This window comes from Procambarus clarkii, chromosome 69 (genome assembly GCF_040958095.1).
Source record: "Procambarus clarkii isolate CNS0578487 chromosome 69, FALCON_Pclarkii_2.0, whole genome shotgun sequence".
In the NCBI taxonomy this organism is placed as follows: Eukaryota; Metazoa; Arthropoda; class Malacostraca; order Decapoda; family Cambaridae; genus Procambarus; species Procambarus clarkii.
Genome location: NC_091218.1, coordinates 18,131,613 through 18,148,293, shown reverse-complemented (window position 1 = coordinate 18,148,293; position 16,681 = coordinate 18,131,613). Strand labels below are relative to the sequence as shown.

Sequence of the window (16,681 nt, the reverse complement as noted above, 5' to 3'; positions counted from 1 at the left end):
TTTCTCGAAAAGTTAACAATAAAATACGCTTTCTAGTTCATTATTTTTAAAATTAAGACCAGGGATTCTGTCTAACGAAGCTGCAAGCTAAAACACCGTTATCCTATAATGTTCATCTGTAGCTTGACCCTAAATACTCGCTTATTAAACGAATTTATTGTTAGAGTTCATTAGGAATCAACTTTGTTGAAAGCAGAGCTTCCAGAGATACTGTCCTGTGATTGGCTGTTGCGGGGAATACCAACACTCTTTAATGAATAAAATTTAAACTAAGAAATAGGTCCTTGTGCACAACAACAAGGTTGTTGTGAAAAAGAACAACAATTTCTGTTTTAAACAAGACAGAAATCTCCATCTAACTGAATAATTTACTGGAATAAGAGGGCAGACCAGCGTATCATTATTTGTGTGAGGCAACCCCCACTGATGACGTCACAAGTCAGGTAACCAGCCCATGTTTCTGTAACACTCGTTACGTCCTGCAGTATTTAATTATCACTATATTAATACTTTTAAATACTTAACAATTCACTTTTTAGGTAGATTAAAGTTGAAGCAGAATGTCATAAGCAAGGATGGTGTGCTGAATAAATATGATTTATTAAGTGGATGGAGCCTTTAGCTGATCCCTTCCTGTGATTGGCTGTTGTGTGAATGTCAACAAAGAATATCTACCAATGATATGCTATTTATTATGCACCCCATACCATCTGTGGACGGAGCTTGGAACCTCCTACCCGAGCACAACAACCCGCCTTATGGGTTGCTGTTTGGCTATTTATAGTGCGTTGGAAAAAAAAGAGATGGCGCTAGTAGTATTTTGTGGGGTAATTTGTTATAGGTGTAATTTGATGTCAACAGATGGCGTAAGCTGTATCTTATGGCCACTGTTGACCAGCCAGTTGATAGTGTTCTCGTCTGCCGACAGATGGCATCAGCTGAGTTATTATTACTTCCGAATTCCCTTTAAACACTGATCTACAAATCCCTTGGCTTATGATAAGGTTTTATACCATTTATGATAAGTATTAGATAACTGGAGTTCCGCAATTACTTTTATTTATCAACTGTTGAGGATATCATCATATAATGTCTGGTTAGGACGTACTGCTCTCGATTGATGAAGATTAAGCCACCCAAGAGGTGGCACGGGCATGAATTGCCCGTAAATACTGCTCTCGTAATATTATTCAGGGGGGTGGGGCAATTATCAAGTGAAAGCGCCAAGCCATTACGACTATATAGCACTCGGAAGGGGTTAGGATACGGATTTGGGATGGAACGGGGGAAAGGAATGGTGCCCAACCTCTTGGGCGGTCAGGGATTGAACGCGGACCTGTAGGAAACGAGACCGTGTCTCTACCGTCCACCCCAAGTGGTTAAGCGTAATATTATTAAAACAACAATTTATGCATAAAATAACAGCATTTTACACTAAAAATACTTGGATGTATTGAAATTTGGTAGTGAATTCCAATCTAGGAATCTCCTATGACTAAACTGTACTTTTTAATCATTTTTATGTACTTACTACTTATTATTAAATTATTAAGTACTTACTATAATAATTAAATAAATTATTTTATTTAATATTTAAATTAAATGATAAAATAATAGGTAATAATAAATCATTGTGTAGGGGGACAGGCAGCCAGTGTATATATACATGTTAGGCTTATACCATGGTCCTACAAAGGTGCCACAAAGGTGCCAAATTAAAGACTGGGAGCTGCCGGGGCGGGCCCAAGGGCTGCTGGCGGCCCTGGCCAGGCTTAACTTCCGCGCCCTTATAATCACCATTGTTTAATAATCTTCACAGGGAGAAACAACTGTAAATATAGGAATAGTTTATTACAACATACACGGTAAAGAAAACAGCTGGGAAACTAAGGAAATAAAGCTGCCGAAAAAACATTAAAGTCCACCTCAAGTTCAAGTATGTTTATTGAGACAATAAAAAATACATCTCAAAGGGATAGAGTAGCTTAGGCTATTTCTACCCCCTCTAATTCAAGTCCCTCAAGGGGCGCACAAATTCAGTGAGTACAAATACACAAATCACAATACCAGAATCCCATTTAACATAGCAGGTTAAAATAGGAAGCACATCATATAAGTGTTACAAGTGAGTTACAAGTTACAAGGGAACAATATGTGTGTGTGTGTATGTGAAGAAATAATATCAATAAAACAATTAACACCGTGTAGTGTACTCTAGTTCTAGTTTAGTTCATTTATTATGCACCCCATACCCATCTTGTGGGCGGTAGTGGAAAGGGTTACAGAGGCACATAATGGGCTCAGGGACTGAACCCCACAATTCCTTTAGCTAAGCAAGTTATAATCTTGATGAGCTAGTTACAAAGTTCAATATAAGTCGTCACATCAACAATGGGTTCGAGATCGACATCAAGTACAGGTTTATCAAAATATATTACTTTGAAACCCATATCATTGACTAAAAAAGATTGGGCTACTTTTATCACAAGTCCGCTACTTTTCGCCCCTCAGCTCGCTACTTTCCGCAAGTTAGATCTGGCAACGGTGTTCTCCCCAGTAGTGATCGCAAGATGGCTGAGTAACGACGGTGGGGCCGTAGGGAGAGGAATTCTGTGGCTTATATGGCTCGAAATCCCCCTTCATAAACAGGTATTGACCAAATTGGGCAGTTAGTGCGTCGAGGGTCCCGATTGGCTGTGATAACTGGCTTCAAATAGGATGTTGGGCGGCGGGACGAGCCAGGCAAAGATGGAGAGGTTTCTCAATAGCGGACGTTTTTATTTGGTGTATTATTTTCTTCTTGAGGGGGATTTGATTGTGATTGGGAGTGATTGGAGTGTGTGTGTGGTGGAGGCTGTGTGTGTGTGTGGTGGAGGGAGGCAGTTGTGGCCTACCACAGCCTACTGGCACCTTCTAAAAAAAATCTGGGCTTTAATCTTAAATTTTTTTTCGTTGGGTGGTTGAGGATTGGGGGGGGGGTGATTAGGGAGATGAGGGGGTGAGGATTAGGTGTAAGGTGTGTGGTGAGACACTTGGAGCTGTAACTAAAGGTTTAAAAGTGTAACCACAAATACCTCTTTTAAATTTCAAATATATCTCGAGGGTTCAAAGTAGTACAAACCTGTAACTTATTTTCAGTTATGTCAGTGTTTCTGTATCTTAAGTTAGTTTTAACAGGTTGTAGCTGCTTCAAGTTAGTAAAGTAATTTGGAACAATTTGGCTTTAACCAGTTTTGGAGGAATTTAATTTCAAAATACAGGTCTTTTGACATTTGTTTATAAAACAATTGAGTGGTAAGGCAGGTGACCTTTTGTAGTGTAATTTATATTGATTACTTATGAAAGATAAACTGTAAACTAAATAGGACTTTTAGCTAAACAAATAGTTCAAAATTCTAATGTATTTAAAGAAAGGGGCTGCACAAAACTGTCAATGTATTTATGAACTTACTCAAGTTTGTTGCAACATTTGAACATCCATAATGGTGATATTAATACCGTCGTTATTTAACATTTAATTAAGTCCCATACTTTATATGAATTAAGTCTAGTCTTTATTTGAATTACAACTTTTAAGTTCCGTGCATTCTTGCAGCCTCAAATATATTTTAAGGTGACATCAGTTAGTATTGGCCAAGCTGCTGTATGAAATGAATATTAGCTGCTGACTGCTATATTGGATGGGGAAACATTGAATGAATTAGTATGTATTTAGAGATGTAAAGAATTGTGTGTATGCCAGTGTCATTGGCTACTTCAGATGTCATGTAGGCTTAGTCAACGTTCTTGGGGAACCAGCACAGACTTATTGAATGCTGTTATCTGCATATGTATTCAACATTCCTGCCAACAAGAGTAATGACCACCTGTGGAATCTTAAGAACAGGACGTCATGTCTCGTCATGTGACATCCAGCCCTCCCCCCCTCCCCCTTCTCCTACTCATCTCGCCATTCTCATATTATCCGACAGCTCTCGTCATCAATCTGCACTATTTGTTTCCCGTTTCTTCCCTTGGTGCTGAGGTTGGAACATGGGGTTAAGGGGTCTTGGGCAGGATCCTCAGTTGCAAGCTCGGCAGACTGTTGATATAATTTTTTCTCCTGTTTCAAATTTCTCCTCTTTATCCGAGATGTAATTTGTTCCCTTGTTTACTTTTCTTTTACTCCATTATTGCCCTCTCACTGTATTGTCACCTGCAAATTGTCTTGTGCTACTTGGCTTAGGTTTTGCCATCTTTTCCTTATCTTTGACTGGTCAAGTGCTACTGATATGGCTTTCCTTGCTTATTCCTTTTTTGCTCCTACTTTCATTCTTTTTTTGTTGCTTCTGATCATATTATTTCAATACCGTAAATGTTTACATGGCTTAGGATTCAAGTCTTTATAATTCAAGGTTTTATTCTTAGTATGCATTTTACATTTTGTATTCACACAATTTAGACTTCTATTTTTTACTTAAGTACATATATAAATATGTGTACTTAATAAAATAGGTATTTGTACCTTATTTTATTAAAAAATAAGTATACAGGTATTTTTATTACAAATAAAAAAATAAGTATACAGGTATTTTTATTACAAATAAATCACACTATTAGGAGTTAGATGTTAGACTAGACATTTATATTTCACTCTTGAAATCCTGAATATTCTGGAATATTCTAAGGTATGGGTATTAGTGTTACTTAAACAGAAATGAAGGGGGGTGGGAATCTTGAGGTTATCTTGAGATGATTTCGGGGCTTTAGTGTCCCCGCGGCCCGGTCCTCGACCAGGCCTCCACCCCCAGGAAGCAGCCCGTGATAGCTGACTAACACCCAGGTACCTATTTACTGCTAGGTAACAGGGGCATAGGGTGAAAGAAACTCTGCACATTGTTTCTCGCCGGCGTCCGGGATCGAACCCGGGACCACAGGATCACAGTCCAGCGTGCTGTCCGCTCGGCTCCCCTGGTCCAGCACCCGGGAAGGTGCTGGACAGAAAAAAATTATAATTGTTCCACGTATTTACATTATTATATAGATTTGTAAGTGAAGTTGCCCTTAAACACTTGTTTCTTTTAAGTATGAAAGTAAAGCCTTGTTAAAAGTTTATTAGTATTATACATTTTTACTATTTCATATAAATACACAATGAACAAAGAGAAGGGAACTATCAGGAGAAAATGCCTAACCATTACAACTAGTAAATAGCACTTGGAAGGGATCAGGATAAGGATTTGGGATGGGACGGGGGAAAGAAATGGTGCCCAACTTCTTGAGCAGTCAGGGATTGAATGTTGACTTGCATGAAGTGAGACCATCGTTCTACCATCCAGCCCAAGTGGTTGGGCATATAGTGTGTACTTACTTAGCTGTGCTCAAAGACCGAGTTGCAGCTCGATTCCCACCTCTCAATCGTCAGTTTATTGTTGTGCAGGTTTCTGAACCCTTTTGGCTCTTGTCGTTTGTCTATTAGAAGCTATGTTTCAAGTCCAACTCCACCATTTCATTGTCATTTTATTTCTTTGTTACTCTGACTCTTCTCTTAATTATATCCCTGTCTTATTTGGGTACTTGTCTTCACCTTGGGCTCCATTATCTCATAATAATTCATATAATAAATAACCTGATAAAATCTCCCTTCTGGTGTCTCCCCAAATTTTCTTTCATTGACACAAGGTTTAGTTTCTTTCATGTTCAATTCTATGTATGACAAAACGTATACAGTATTCTATACTGGTCATTTTTATATTGGCCGGTTTTACATGTGTAGCTAAAGTCATTCAGTATGACTTGCAACACAATTTGACATATGTTTGATGAGCCCCTGAAGTTTCCCAGACCTGACCCCACACAGACAACAAGCAGGATGATTATAAATTCCAAGTGACCCTAGATGATAAAGCATCAGGTATCCTGTAAAGTTTGGGTAATTGGAAAAAAGTTGTGGTTAAACAGCAAAATCATGATGGCCCTTTCTGAATTCTTGCCCATCGGGCTTACCTGGATCTTACCTGGAGAGGGTCTCTGGAGGAGTTCTACTTCCCGAGCCTGGGCCTCAGACCAGGCTCGACTTGTGATAACTTGGTTCAACATACTGCTGCTTCTTCAAGAAGGGCTAAAATGCATAAAATACCTAGTGGAAATAACATAATGTTTTGTTATTCTCTCGTGTGGTCTTTACATTTAGCACGGCTATGGGAATTAAACCTTGTGTCCCTGGAAGACAGAATACTGTAGTTAGGGAAGACATGATCACCACCTATAAAATTCTCAGAGGAATTGACAAGGTGGACAAAGACAAGCTATTTACTATGGGCTGAACACACAAATGAACACAGGTGGAAACTTGGTACTCAAATGAGCCACAGAGACATTAAAAATAATTTTTTCAGTTAGGATAGTTAACAAATGGAATGCACTAGGCAGTGATGTGGTGGAGGCAGTCAATACATAGTGTCAAAGGTAAATATGATAGAGCCCAATAGTCACAGGGACCTGTACACAAGTTGATTGAGGCGAGACCAAAAAAGCTGAAGCTCAAACCCTGCAAGTGCATCTAGGGGAGTACAAATTAACTGTACTGTACCATGTTTTGAAGAAAACAATTTTTATTTTTTAATGAAGACAATCTATCAATGATCATTATCCGATTTCTTACCTAAATGATCTTGGAAGATATCAGGCCTTGGATCAAAAGGTGAATAATATAGTTAAAGAAGTTTATAGATTTAAAAAATTCAACTCTGCTTGTGTATCATAGATCAACAAGCACCATCTACATGTCTAGCAGCATTCTATATTCATTCCTTGCAGATATTTTTCATTGTCTTGTTTCCTACCATATCCTGTGTGCTGTTCACACATGTGCTTTCACCTGCTTCCACATATGCACATATGCATTTTTTACCTTTGTTTTAACATTTGTCTGTAATGATGCATCACTTTAGCACCCATAATGTCCTTTTTCTTAGCCAGTATGGTTAGCCAAAAAATCGCCACAAAAGCGAAATTTCTTATAGGCGCGATCGTCACTAAGTGGGCAGCTGTAGTAAACTGAGACAGGTCGGCCGTGTGACTGGGAACCACGTGCTCGGTCGACCAGAATGTGTACCAACAAATATCGTAAGTCGACGACACCATCGGATGTCGAGTCGCATTTTTAGATGAAATTTACAGAGTAACTCAAAATTATCGTAAGTATGGGCACTCGTAAGTCGAGGTGCCACTGTACTACATTCTGTGTATTTGGAAAATATTAGATATTTTGCTTGATAATACGGTACACTATTATTAGTTTTGTTACATTGCATCCTGCTTATTTTCAGTGAAGATTTAAAATTGAAATCTATGTATGTAAAGTAGTCATGTACAACCCCACACCTGTGCCAGGTAAATCCACTACGGGCTTACCACATCCCGTGTAATAAAATATTAAATAATGAGTGGAAGGGGTTATAGACTTTAGTCCCAGGAAATGTTTAAATTTACAATTTGTGTTCAATGAGTGAGACTGATTATCCGATTTGGATTTAGATGGACATTCACTGGCCATTTACCTGTACAAAATAATTGCTTTAATCACACTAGATTGGCACATGATTATCATGTAATAAGTAGGTATTATGTGAATTGTCTATTTTCTATTGTATGTTCAGTACGGTAGTCTACGTATTATAGACCGGCGAACACAGCCATGATGATCAAGTGTGTTTAAATAAACCATTGCACAATTTTATTGTCAGATACCCTGATTCTAATAATAATTGAAATTGAAATAAGTTTATTGATGTAAAATACACACAAAGGGATGAGGTAGCTCAAGCTATTCTCACCCCGTTCAGTACATCGTGTTAATACATACATATACACACATCACAAACAATAAACATATTACCAAACATTCTGAGAGATAAACAACATACATTTCCTCCTTTACACAAGTACAGTAGTATGGTATCAGACGTACACACAAATACTTTTATGACCTAGGTATACTGTATACACAATTTACAAGAGACATGCAGATAATTCAACAAAAAATTACAGTCTTGGTGCAAAATTGTTATATCTCTCAAGAATATCATCAACCTTTCCGATTATTTTAAGGTATGCCCAAAATGCTTTGCGTATTTGTGACTTTATTAAATATACATTTTCTGTAATAATTAAACACTTGGCATGTTCTTCTGCATGCTTTTTAAATTATTATTGACTAGCCGCTTTCCAGTGAAATGTGTACAATGATATCTTTCATTGCAAACTTATTATTTCTCTTTCCAGACGCTGGGCTAAGGAGTGGAAGCAAGAGAAACATCACACAATGTCACGTGTTGCACTGAGACTGGTGCTGTCTAATGTTTAACTGAAAATATATAAATTTGAAAGGTTTTTGTAGTTTTTCATTGTTACTGTATAATAATTTTGGTTATTTACAGTAACCAGTTATTGTAACTATAGTTACACACACAAATTTGATACTTTAGTGACAAAAGAACTTGAAACATTTTACAGTGCAGTTTTAACAACATTGAAGCCATTTTATGATAAAAAAGAACAAAATATTCTTGCTAATATGACTAAGTGCTCAAGTGTACGTCGCTTGGCGTGCCAATGGTGTAGAGGAAAAGAGGCCTAGCAGATATTGACTAGGCCACAGGGACAAGTCATTGTTTGGCCTGCGGCTTAGGTTTGATGGTGAACATTGTTGGTGTCCGTACACTGGTCCCCCCCTCTGTGGGCGGCCCCCCTATCACGGAATCCAAGATGATGGCACGCGCAATACTGCAGTGTCGCCCCAATTCCCACCCTTTCCCTGTAAGTACATAAATATATGTTTTCTTCAATATTTACAGCATTTTTCTATTCAATCACATCACAATATCATCACAATAATATCACAATATCAGGCAGGAGGCCTGGTCGATGACCGGGCCGCGGGGACACTAAGCCCCGGAAGCACCTCAAGGTAAGGTAAGACCCATAATCTGTACATGGATGATGATTCTTGAGTAATTAGGTATTCCTGGTAGCATATCTTACCAGGTATACACATTTATGTAGTTCTGAAATTGCTTGTTGCACAAAATTGTCAATGCAATATATGGAGAATACTTTTCCATGTCAATTGTAGACTGGGATATGGGGGGTAGACTGAGTGGTGATACCTTGAAAATACAGTATATATGAAGTAGGGCTTTAGGAGCAGTGTTGTGATGGGGCAGGTGGTAGGGGTGATGGTGGGACGAAGGGGGGGGGGGAGGGGCAATGTGGTGGGGTGATGGGGTGATGGTTGGGCAGGGGATGGGGTGATGGTGGATCAGGTGGGGGGGTGGGGGGATCTGTTGAAGGAGACCAGCTACGGGAGGGAGCGAGGGATGGGCGTGTGCATGTCGCTGTGGATGATGGTTGAGTGGCATGTTAAAGCTTACACACCATTGTTGATGGTAGTTCAGGTCCCCCATCAACTCCCCAATGTCCATGGTAGTTCTGGGCCCCATCAACCCACCAATATTAGTGATGGTAGCACTGGAACCCTGTCAACCCACCATTGTGGTGATGAGGGGGGGCAGATGTGGCACTTGTGATGTGAGAAGGGGTATTTGGGTGTGGCACTTGTAATATGAGGGGGAGGTATGTGGGTGTGGCACTGCTTGGATGGTAGTGTAGTGCTTGTGGGGGAGGAAGGAGGGGGGGGTACAGTAACAATGGTGTCATGGGAAGCAATGGTCTGGTGGGACATGGTGCCCCATTGATGGTCTTGATTGTGAACAGGTTGGCAAGTAATGGTGTGTGTTGTGGTGTAGGCTAAGTGTAACATTGGTGGAGGTAAGATATAGGGATGTGCTGAACGAGGTGTAATTATGGTGATTTTTTTTAAATTTTGCCCCGAGGGGCGAGTTTATTGGGCAGCTCCACTCATCTTGTGAGTGGACATACCGCCATAGCAGCATGTACAACACTCCCCAATAGGAAGAAAACCCACGATGTGTTAGAGGTGATGGTGTGTTGGTGTTGTACTCGTCCCGTAGCCCACAGCCAGCATTGGCGTCGACTCCCAGGGCCGTTGGGGGCCAGGTGGGGGTTGGGGGTACTGAGGGAAGTGGGCAGGGCTGGGCAGGAGGGTTGGGGGTACTGAGGGTAGTGGGCAGGGTTGGGTAGGGTGGCAGCAGGAATGCCACGAGCCCACTCCCTCCCTCAAGTTGGATGTTTAACTACTTCCTGTAGTTAGCACAGTTTAACAATGATGCGAATGACTGCCTTGGCATAAGACTCAGGTCTTTCACACAGGCTAGAGTGGAAGTTCTTGTACTTTGTGATGTTCATTTGTGTTATTCCCGGGATTGTCGTGCTGTTTGTCACTTATCACTGCCCGAAACAGTTGTGTGTACTAGTGGCTTTACAAGGCTGTAAACACATCATACTCTCATAAACTCAATGTAACTTCTTGTATATAAATAAATAAATAAATGTGATGTTGTCAAGGCTGGCCACGGTGGTCGGTCGAACAAGACTATGCACTTAGATCACTTGCACCTGTTGCACTGTCCTGTCTTGTTGTTGTTGTTGTTGTTGTCACCCTGTAACCCCTAAACTGCCTCTCACACACAGTGAGGAACCACCAAACTGCCTCACACACACAGTGAGGAACCACCAAACTGCCTCACACACACAGTGAGGAACCACCAAACTGTCCCACACACAGTGAGGAACCACCAAACTGCCTCACACACACAGTGAGGAACCACCAAACTGCCTCACACACACAGTGAGGAACCACCAAACTGCCTCTCACACACAGTGAGGAACCACCAAACTGCCTCTCACACAGTGAGGAACCACCAAACTGCCTCACACACACAGTGAGGAACCACCAAACTGCCACACACACAGTGAGGAACCACCAAACTGCCTCTCACACACACACACAGTGAGGAACCACCAAACTGCCTCACACACACAGTGAGGAACCACCAAACTGCCTCACACACACAGTGAGGAACCACCAAACTGCCACACACACAGTGAGGAACCACCAAACTGCCTCACACACACAGTGAGGAACCACCAAACTGCCTCACACACACAGTGAGGAACCACCAAACTGCCTCTCACACAGTGAGGAACCACCAAACTGCCACACACACACAGTGAGAAACCACCAAACTGCCACACACACAGTGAGGAACCACCAAACTGCCTCACACACACAGTGAGGAACCACCAAACTGCCACACACACAGTGAGGAACCACCAAACTGCCTCTCACACACACACACACAGTGAGGAACCACCAAACTGCCTCACACACACAGTGAGGAACCACCAAACTGCCTCACACACACAGTGAGGAACCACCAAACTGCCACACACACAGTGAGGAACCACCAAACTGCCTCACACACACAGTGAGGAACCACCAAACTGCCTCACACACACAGTGAGGAACCACCAAACTGCCTCACACACATACAATGAGGAACCACCAAACTGCCTCACACACACAGTGAGGAACCACCAAACTGCCTCACACACACAGTGAGGAACCACCAAACTGCCTCACACACACAGTGAGGAACCACCAAACTGCCTCACACACACAGTGAGGAACCACCAAACTGCCTCACACACACAGTGAGGAACCACCAAACTGCCTCACACACACAGTGAGGAACCACCAAACTGCCTCACACACACAGTGAGGAACCACCAAACTGCCTCACACACACAGTGAGGAACCACCAAACTGCCTCACACACACAGTGAGGAACCACCAAACTGTCACACACACACACAGTGAGGAACCACCAAACTGCCTCACACACAGTGAGGAACCACCAAACTGCCACACACACACACAGTGAGGAACCACCAAACTGCCTCACACACATACAATGAGGAACCACCAAACTGCCTCACACACATACAATGAGGAACCACCAAACTGCCTCACACACACAGTGAGGAACCAGCAAACTGCCTCACACACACAGTGAGGAACCAGCAAACTGCCTCACACACACAGTGAGGAACCACCAAACTGCCTCACACACACAGTGAGGAACCACCAAACTGCCTCTCACACACACAGTGAGGAACCACCAAACTGCCTCTCACACACACAGTGAGGAACCACCAAACTGCCTCTCACACACACAGTGAGGAACCACCAAACTGCCTCTCACACACACAGTGAGGAACCACCAAACTGCCTCTCACACACACAGTGAGGAACCACCAAACTGCCTCTCACACACACAGTGAGGAACCACCAAACTGCCTCTCACACACACAGTGAGGAACCACCAAACTGCCTCTCACACACACAGTGAGGAACCACCAAACTGCCTCTCACACACACAGTGAGGAACCACCAAACTGCCTCTCACACACACAGTGAGGAACCACCAAACTGCCACACACACACACACAGTGAGGAACCACCAAGCTGCCACACACACACACAGTGAGGAACCACCAAGCTGCCACACACACACACAGTGAGGAACCACCAAGCTGCCACACACACACACAGTGAGGAACCACCAAGCTGCCACACACACACACAGTGAGGAACCACCAAGCTGCCACACACACACACACAGTGAGGAACCACCAAGCTGCCACACACACACACAGTGAGGAACCACCAAGCTGCCACACACACACACAGTGAGGAACCACCAAACTGCCACACACACACACAGTGAGGAACCACCAAACTGCCACACACACACAGTGAGGAACCACCAAGCTGCCACACACACACAGTGAGGAACCACCAAACTGGCCTGGCATGTGTTGTGTGGTGTCACTATATCCACAGCGTGACCCTAACGCCGCCTCATCAGTGTTTGACCACTTGTTACCAAGTCTTATTAAAAGTTAACATGTGCTTATACACTACATAAACAATATCCTTTGCTTGGAGTGAGGTTCGAGGTGTGGGGGACTCCACGCCAGGGCTGCATGCTCTAGGACTGGTCTCGCGTATGTGGTGTATAGTGTGCCGAATGCCACCTTATGCCACCACAGGCCTACCTGTCCATCCCTCCCTTCCAATCACTAACAATATTCCCAACACTACTTCCTCCGGTATCACTTTTTTGCAGTGTGCGGGCCCTAGGCCTCTGGCTAGGCCACTAATTGGTATTTGTTTGTGTACGTGTGTAGCAACAAACCAACCACCTTTCATTATCAGTATCTTAGTCTCTATCACCTCCATTACACGTACATCATCACCACAACCACTATAGTTTGCTATTATTGCTATAGCAACCCCTCCCTGTGTATCGCTACAAGAAGCTTCGTATCCTGAGTTATAAGAGCTTGGAGATACATGTAGGGATCGGCTAGGCTACGTCAGAACCTAACTAGTGTACACACACTATCCTCCTCTAACATGGCTAGGGTATAACTTCAACTGTTGCTTGGCCTTGAGTACAGTTTTCAGTGTCGTGAGACTTACCTTGTGCTTGTATATTCATGCCTTGCCTCGTTGACTCTGTTGAGGCGGATGTGCTGGTGTTTGGGAACATGGTGTGGAGATGTGTACAAATTGTGGCTTGATGGATACATACGCGTAGGATTGTATGTGAAGGTGTATCTTGTGGTAGTGGGTGGATGTGAGATTGGGTAGGATGAGTTTGTGTGGGTGGGGGAGGGGGGGGGGGTGTCGTTGGTATCTCCCTTATCCTCTTCAACTGCTTGCCCACAAGAGGTGTGTCATTCAGTTTAAAGCTAATGTAGATCTCTCTAAATGGTTCGATTTTGTACAGATTCTAAGACGTTGTAATCTTTGATTATATCTCTGTCCGTCACACTTGGTTTCATATGATCTAAATCCCCATACAAGCAGTATAATTGTATATTCTTGTCGTATCGTGTTTAACCAATGACAATGTTACCACTCTTCTGCTCTAGAAATTTATCTGAGAAGCCTGATGACAGATTTTTAGACTTGCATTAAGATTACATTCAACATTTTATTTTATTTTATTCCAACTTTAGCAAGAGCAGCGGTCTTATCGTGTGGTAGATAAGACTTGGCTGTGCGTCCGGTCGTCTCGGTAGGTGGGATGTTCTCTCTCTCACACACACTACCACCTGGGGGAGAATATTTCATACTATACACCAGAGGTTTTAGAGGTGCTGCTGCAAAGTTAATGTCGGGTTTAGAGGTTGTAATCTAGATTATTAAAAGTCTATTGGCTGCGCATGGAGTTAATGTGTTTACAGGAAACGAGAATCAACCCTTTCTCTCGGGGGACCCATCAAGCCGGGGCTCATTCCCTGCAAGTACAACTTGGGAACTACGGTGGCGTCGGAAGCCACGAAGGTAAACGGCTATCGTACATTGACCAGACCACACACTAGAAGTTGAAGGGACGACGACGTTTCGGTCCGTCCTGGACCATTCTCAAGTCAAGTCAATCGACTTGAGAATGGTCCAGGACGGACCGAAACGTCGTCGTCCCTTCAACTTGTAGTGTGTGGTCTGGTCAACATACTTCAGCCACGTTATTGTGACTCATCGCCGGCTATCGTAGACTAGATGAGCCACTAAGAGAGAGGCTTGTTTAGATAGAGGGCAGTCATGCTAGGATAAGAACATGAAAGCATCAGAAGAAAGCAGTAAGCCAGTATGACTGTACAGCACTTGGAAAGGATGTGAGAATATGGGGGTAAAGAAACTAAGCGTACCAATTTGACTAGCGGGGATCGAACACCGACCTGCAAGCAGCGAGGCCACTAATGTGATGACTCTGGGAGCTTATAGGGCAGCTCGCTTCCTAGTTGTGGTTCGCAGTTCCAACACTTGACACTAACAATTTTTCCAAAAACTTCCAGATTTCCCCTAGGATTATTTATGACTAGAAGGATTACTTGCGCGAGTTGCGTTTAAGAGTACCTAGCGTACTGGGGCCAGATTCACAAAGCAGTTACGCAAGCACTTACGAACCGACTGTACATCTTTTCTCAATCTTTGGCGGCTTTGTTTACAATTATTAAACAGTTAATGAGCTCCGAAGCACCAGGAGGCTGTTTATAACAATAACAACAGTTGATTGGCAAGTTTTCATGCTTGTAAACTGTTTAATAGATGTAACCAAAGCCGTCAAAGATTGAGGAAAGATGTACAGGTTCCTAAGTAAGCGCGTAACTGGTTCGTGAATCTGGCCCCTGGACACTACTCCTTTGATGAGGGCCTTGTAGCCCGGGTGTAACAAGTGGGGGTGTAGTTCCTTAGCTCTACATTGTTATATTTTGGGTTTATATCTTTAAGACCAAGTTTTTATGGCGGTTAGTGTCTGTTTAGTGCCGTGGGAAGTATTGTAAGGGTAGGTTATCTTGAGGTTATCTTGAGATGATTTCAGGGCTTAGCGTCCCCGCGGCCCGGTCGTCGACCAGGCCTCCTGGTTGCTGTAGCATGTACCATAGCAACATGTACAACACTCCCCAATAGGAAGAAACCCCAGTTGGGTTGTTCATCCTGTCACTTGTGCCCAGACACAGCTGGGACTTCCTTAACTGTCTCAAGTGAATTATCAGACAAGATTAACATTTACCCTAAACTCTTACGTTATCTTATGGGTGCAAGGTGGGTGGAACCTCGCTAAATCTAATATGAATCCTTGACCATGGAAACGGGTACCAAAGAAAACTCAATCTACCAACAGGAGTCAGAAATCTACTGCTGTACCCACTTGTGTATATAAAAACACACACATGAGTTGGCAAGCATGGCATCTTGTGTGGTTGAGTTGCCAAGTACAATACATTGTCCGCTTATTGTGACCAACGTCTTGGAAGGTCCTCTCTCTCTCTCTCTCTCCTGCTGTCCTTCACAGATATAGCCTAGCTAGTGTCACTCATGTAATTAGTTCTTAACATTTATGTATGTTGCTTCCTTTATATGTGGAACGCTCACACACACGTTTATTCATGCACTACATTTGTTATGTACGGTGCATAGGTGTATTTGTATGCAAAATAGTATGTAGTGTAAATCTAAAGCTGTACTTTATTATATTAATATTTTATTATGACGTCAAAGGTATTACACACTGATTTGAGCCGACAATTACAATCATAGTTTAGTGACCTTGTTCATATACGCCTTTCATAATTCGTTCAGCGAAGAGGGTGGTGATATCTGTCCCATCAGTCCTTGAGGGGAGTGGTGCCTGTACCTGTTCCTTCAGGCCTCCGGGGGTTGGTATCTGTTCCATCAGTTCAATGGAAGGGGTGACTGTTACATCAACCCTTGGGGAGGGGGGCGATACGTGTTCTGTCAGCCCTGGGGGAGAGGGGAGAATGGGAGGATAAATGTTCCATCAGTCTTCCTGGGGTGACAAGAAGAACGGGTGATCGATATTAGGCTTTTTGTACCTTTTCTCATATATCCTGAGGCATAATATACAAATGTAATTTTTGGTTGCTGGGGTGGCAATCTAAACTAAGGTTGTAACGTTGTGGGGGAAGCTGGTGGTTGTGGGTAGATCTGTGGTGTGGCCAGGCTGTGGTTGTGGGTAGATCTGTGGTGTGGCCAGGCTGTGGTTGTGGTAGATCTGTGGTGTGGCCAGGCTGTGGTTGTGGGTAGGTCTGTGGTGTGGCCAGGCTGTGGTTGTGGTAGGTCTGTGGTGTAGCCAGGCTGAGGTTGTGGTAGGTCTGTGGTGTGGCCAGGCTGTGGTTGTGG

The 16,681-nt window shown here is 43.0% G+C and overlaps 1 protein-coding gene across 4 annotated transcripts in view; it reads left to right on the top strand.

Annotated features, from left to right (window-relative positions):
* The first annotated feature begins 2,539 nt into the window (after positions 1-2,539).
* Positions 2,540-16,681, top strand: part of Slmap (Sarcolemma associated protein) — a 102,682-nt gene continuing 88,540 nt past the window's right edge. For all 4 annotated transcript variants that reach the window (XM_045765131.2, XM_045765130.2, XM_069311107.1 and 1 more), the window contains exons 1-2: positions 2,540-2,649; positions 8,266-8,799. In XM_045765131.2, the coding sequence (XP_045621087.1) occupies positions 8,677-8,799 (123 nt within the window). In that variant the 5' untranslated portion in view covers positions 2,540-2,649; positions 8,266-8,676. The remainder of the gene's footprint in view (positions 2,650-8,265; positions 8,800-16,681) is intronic.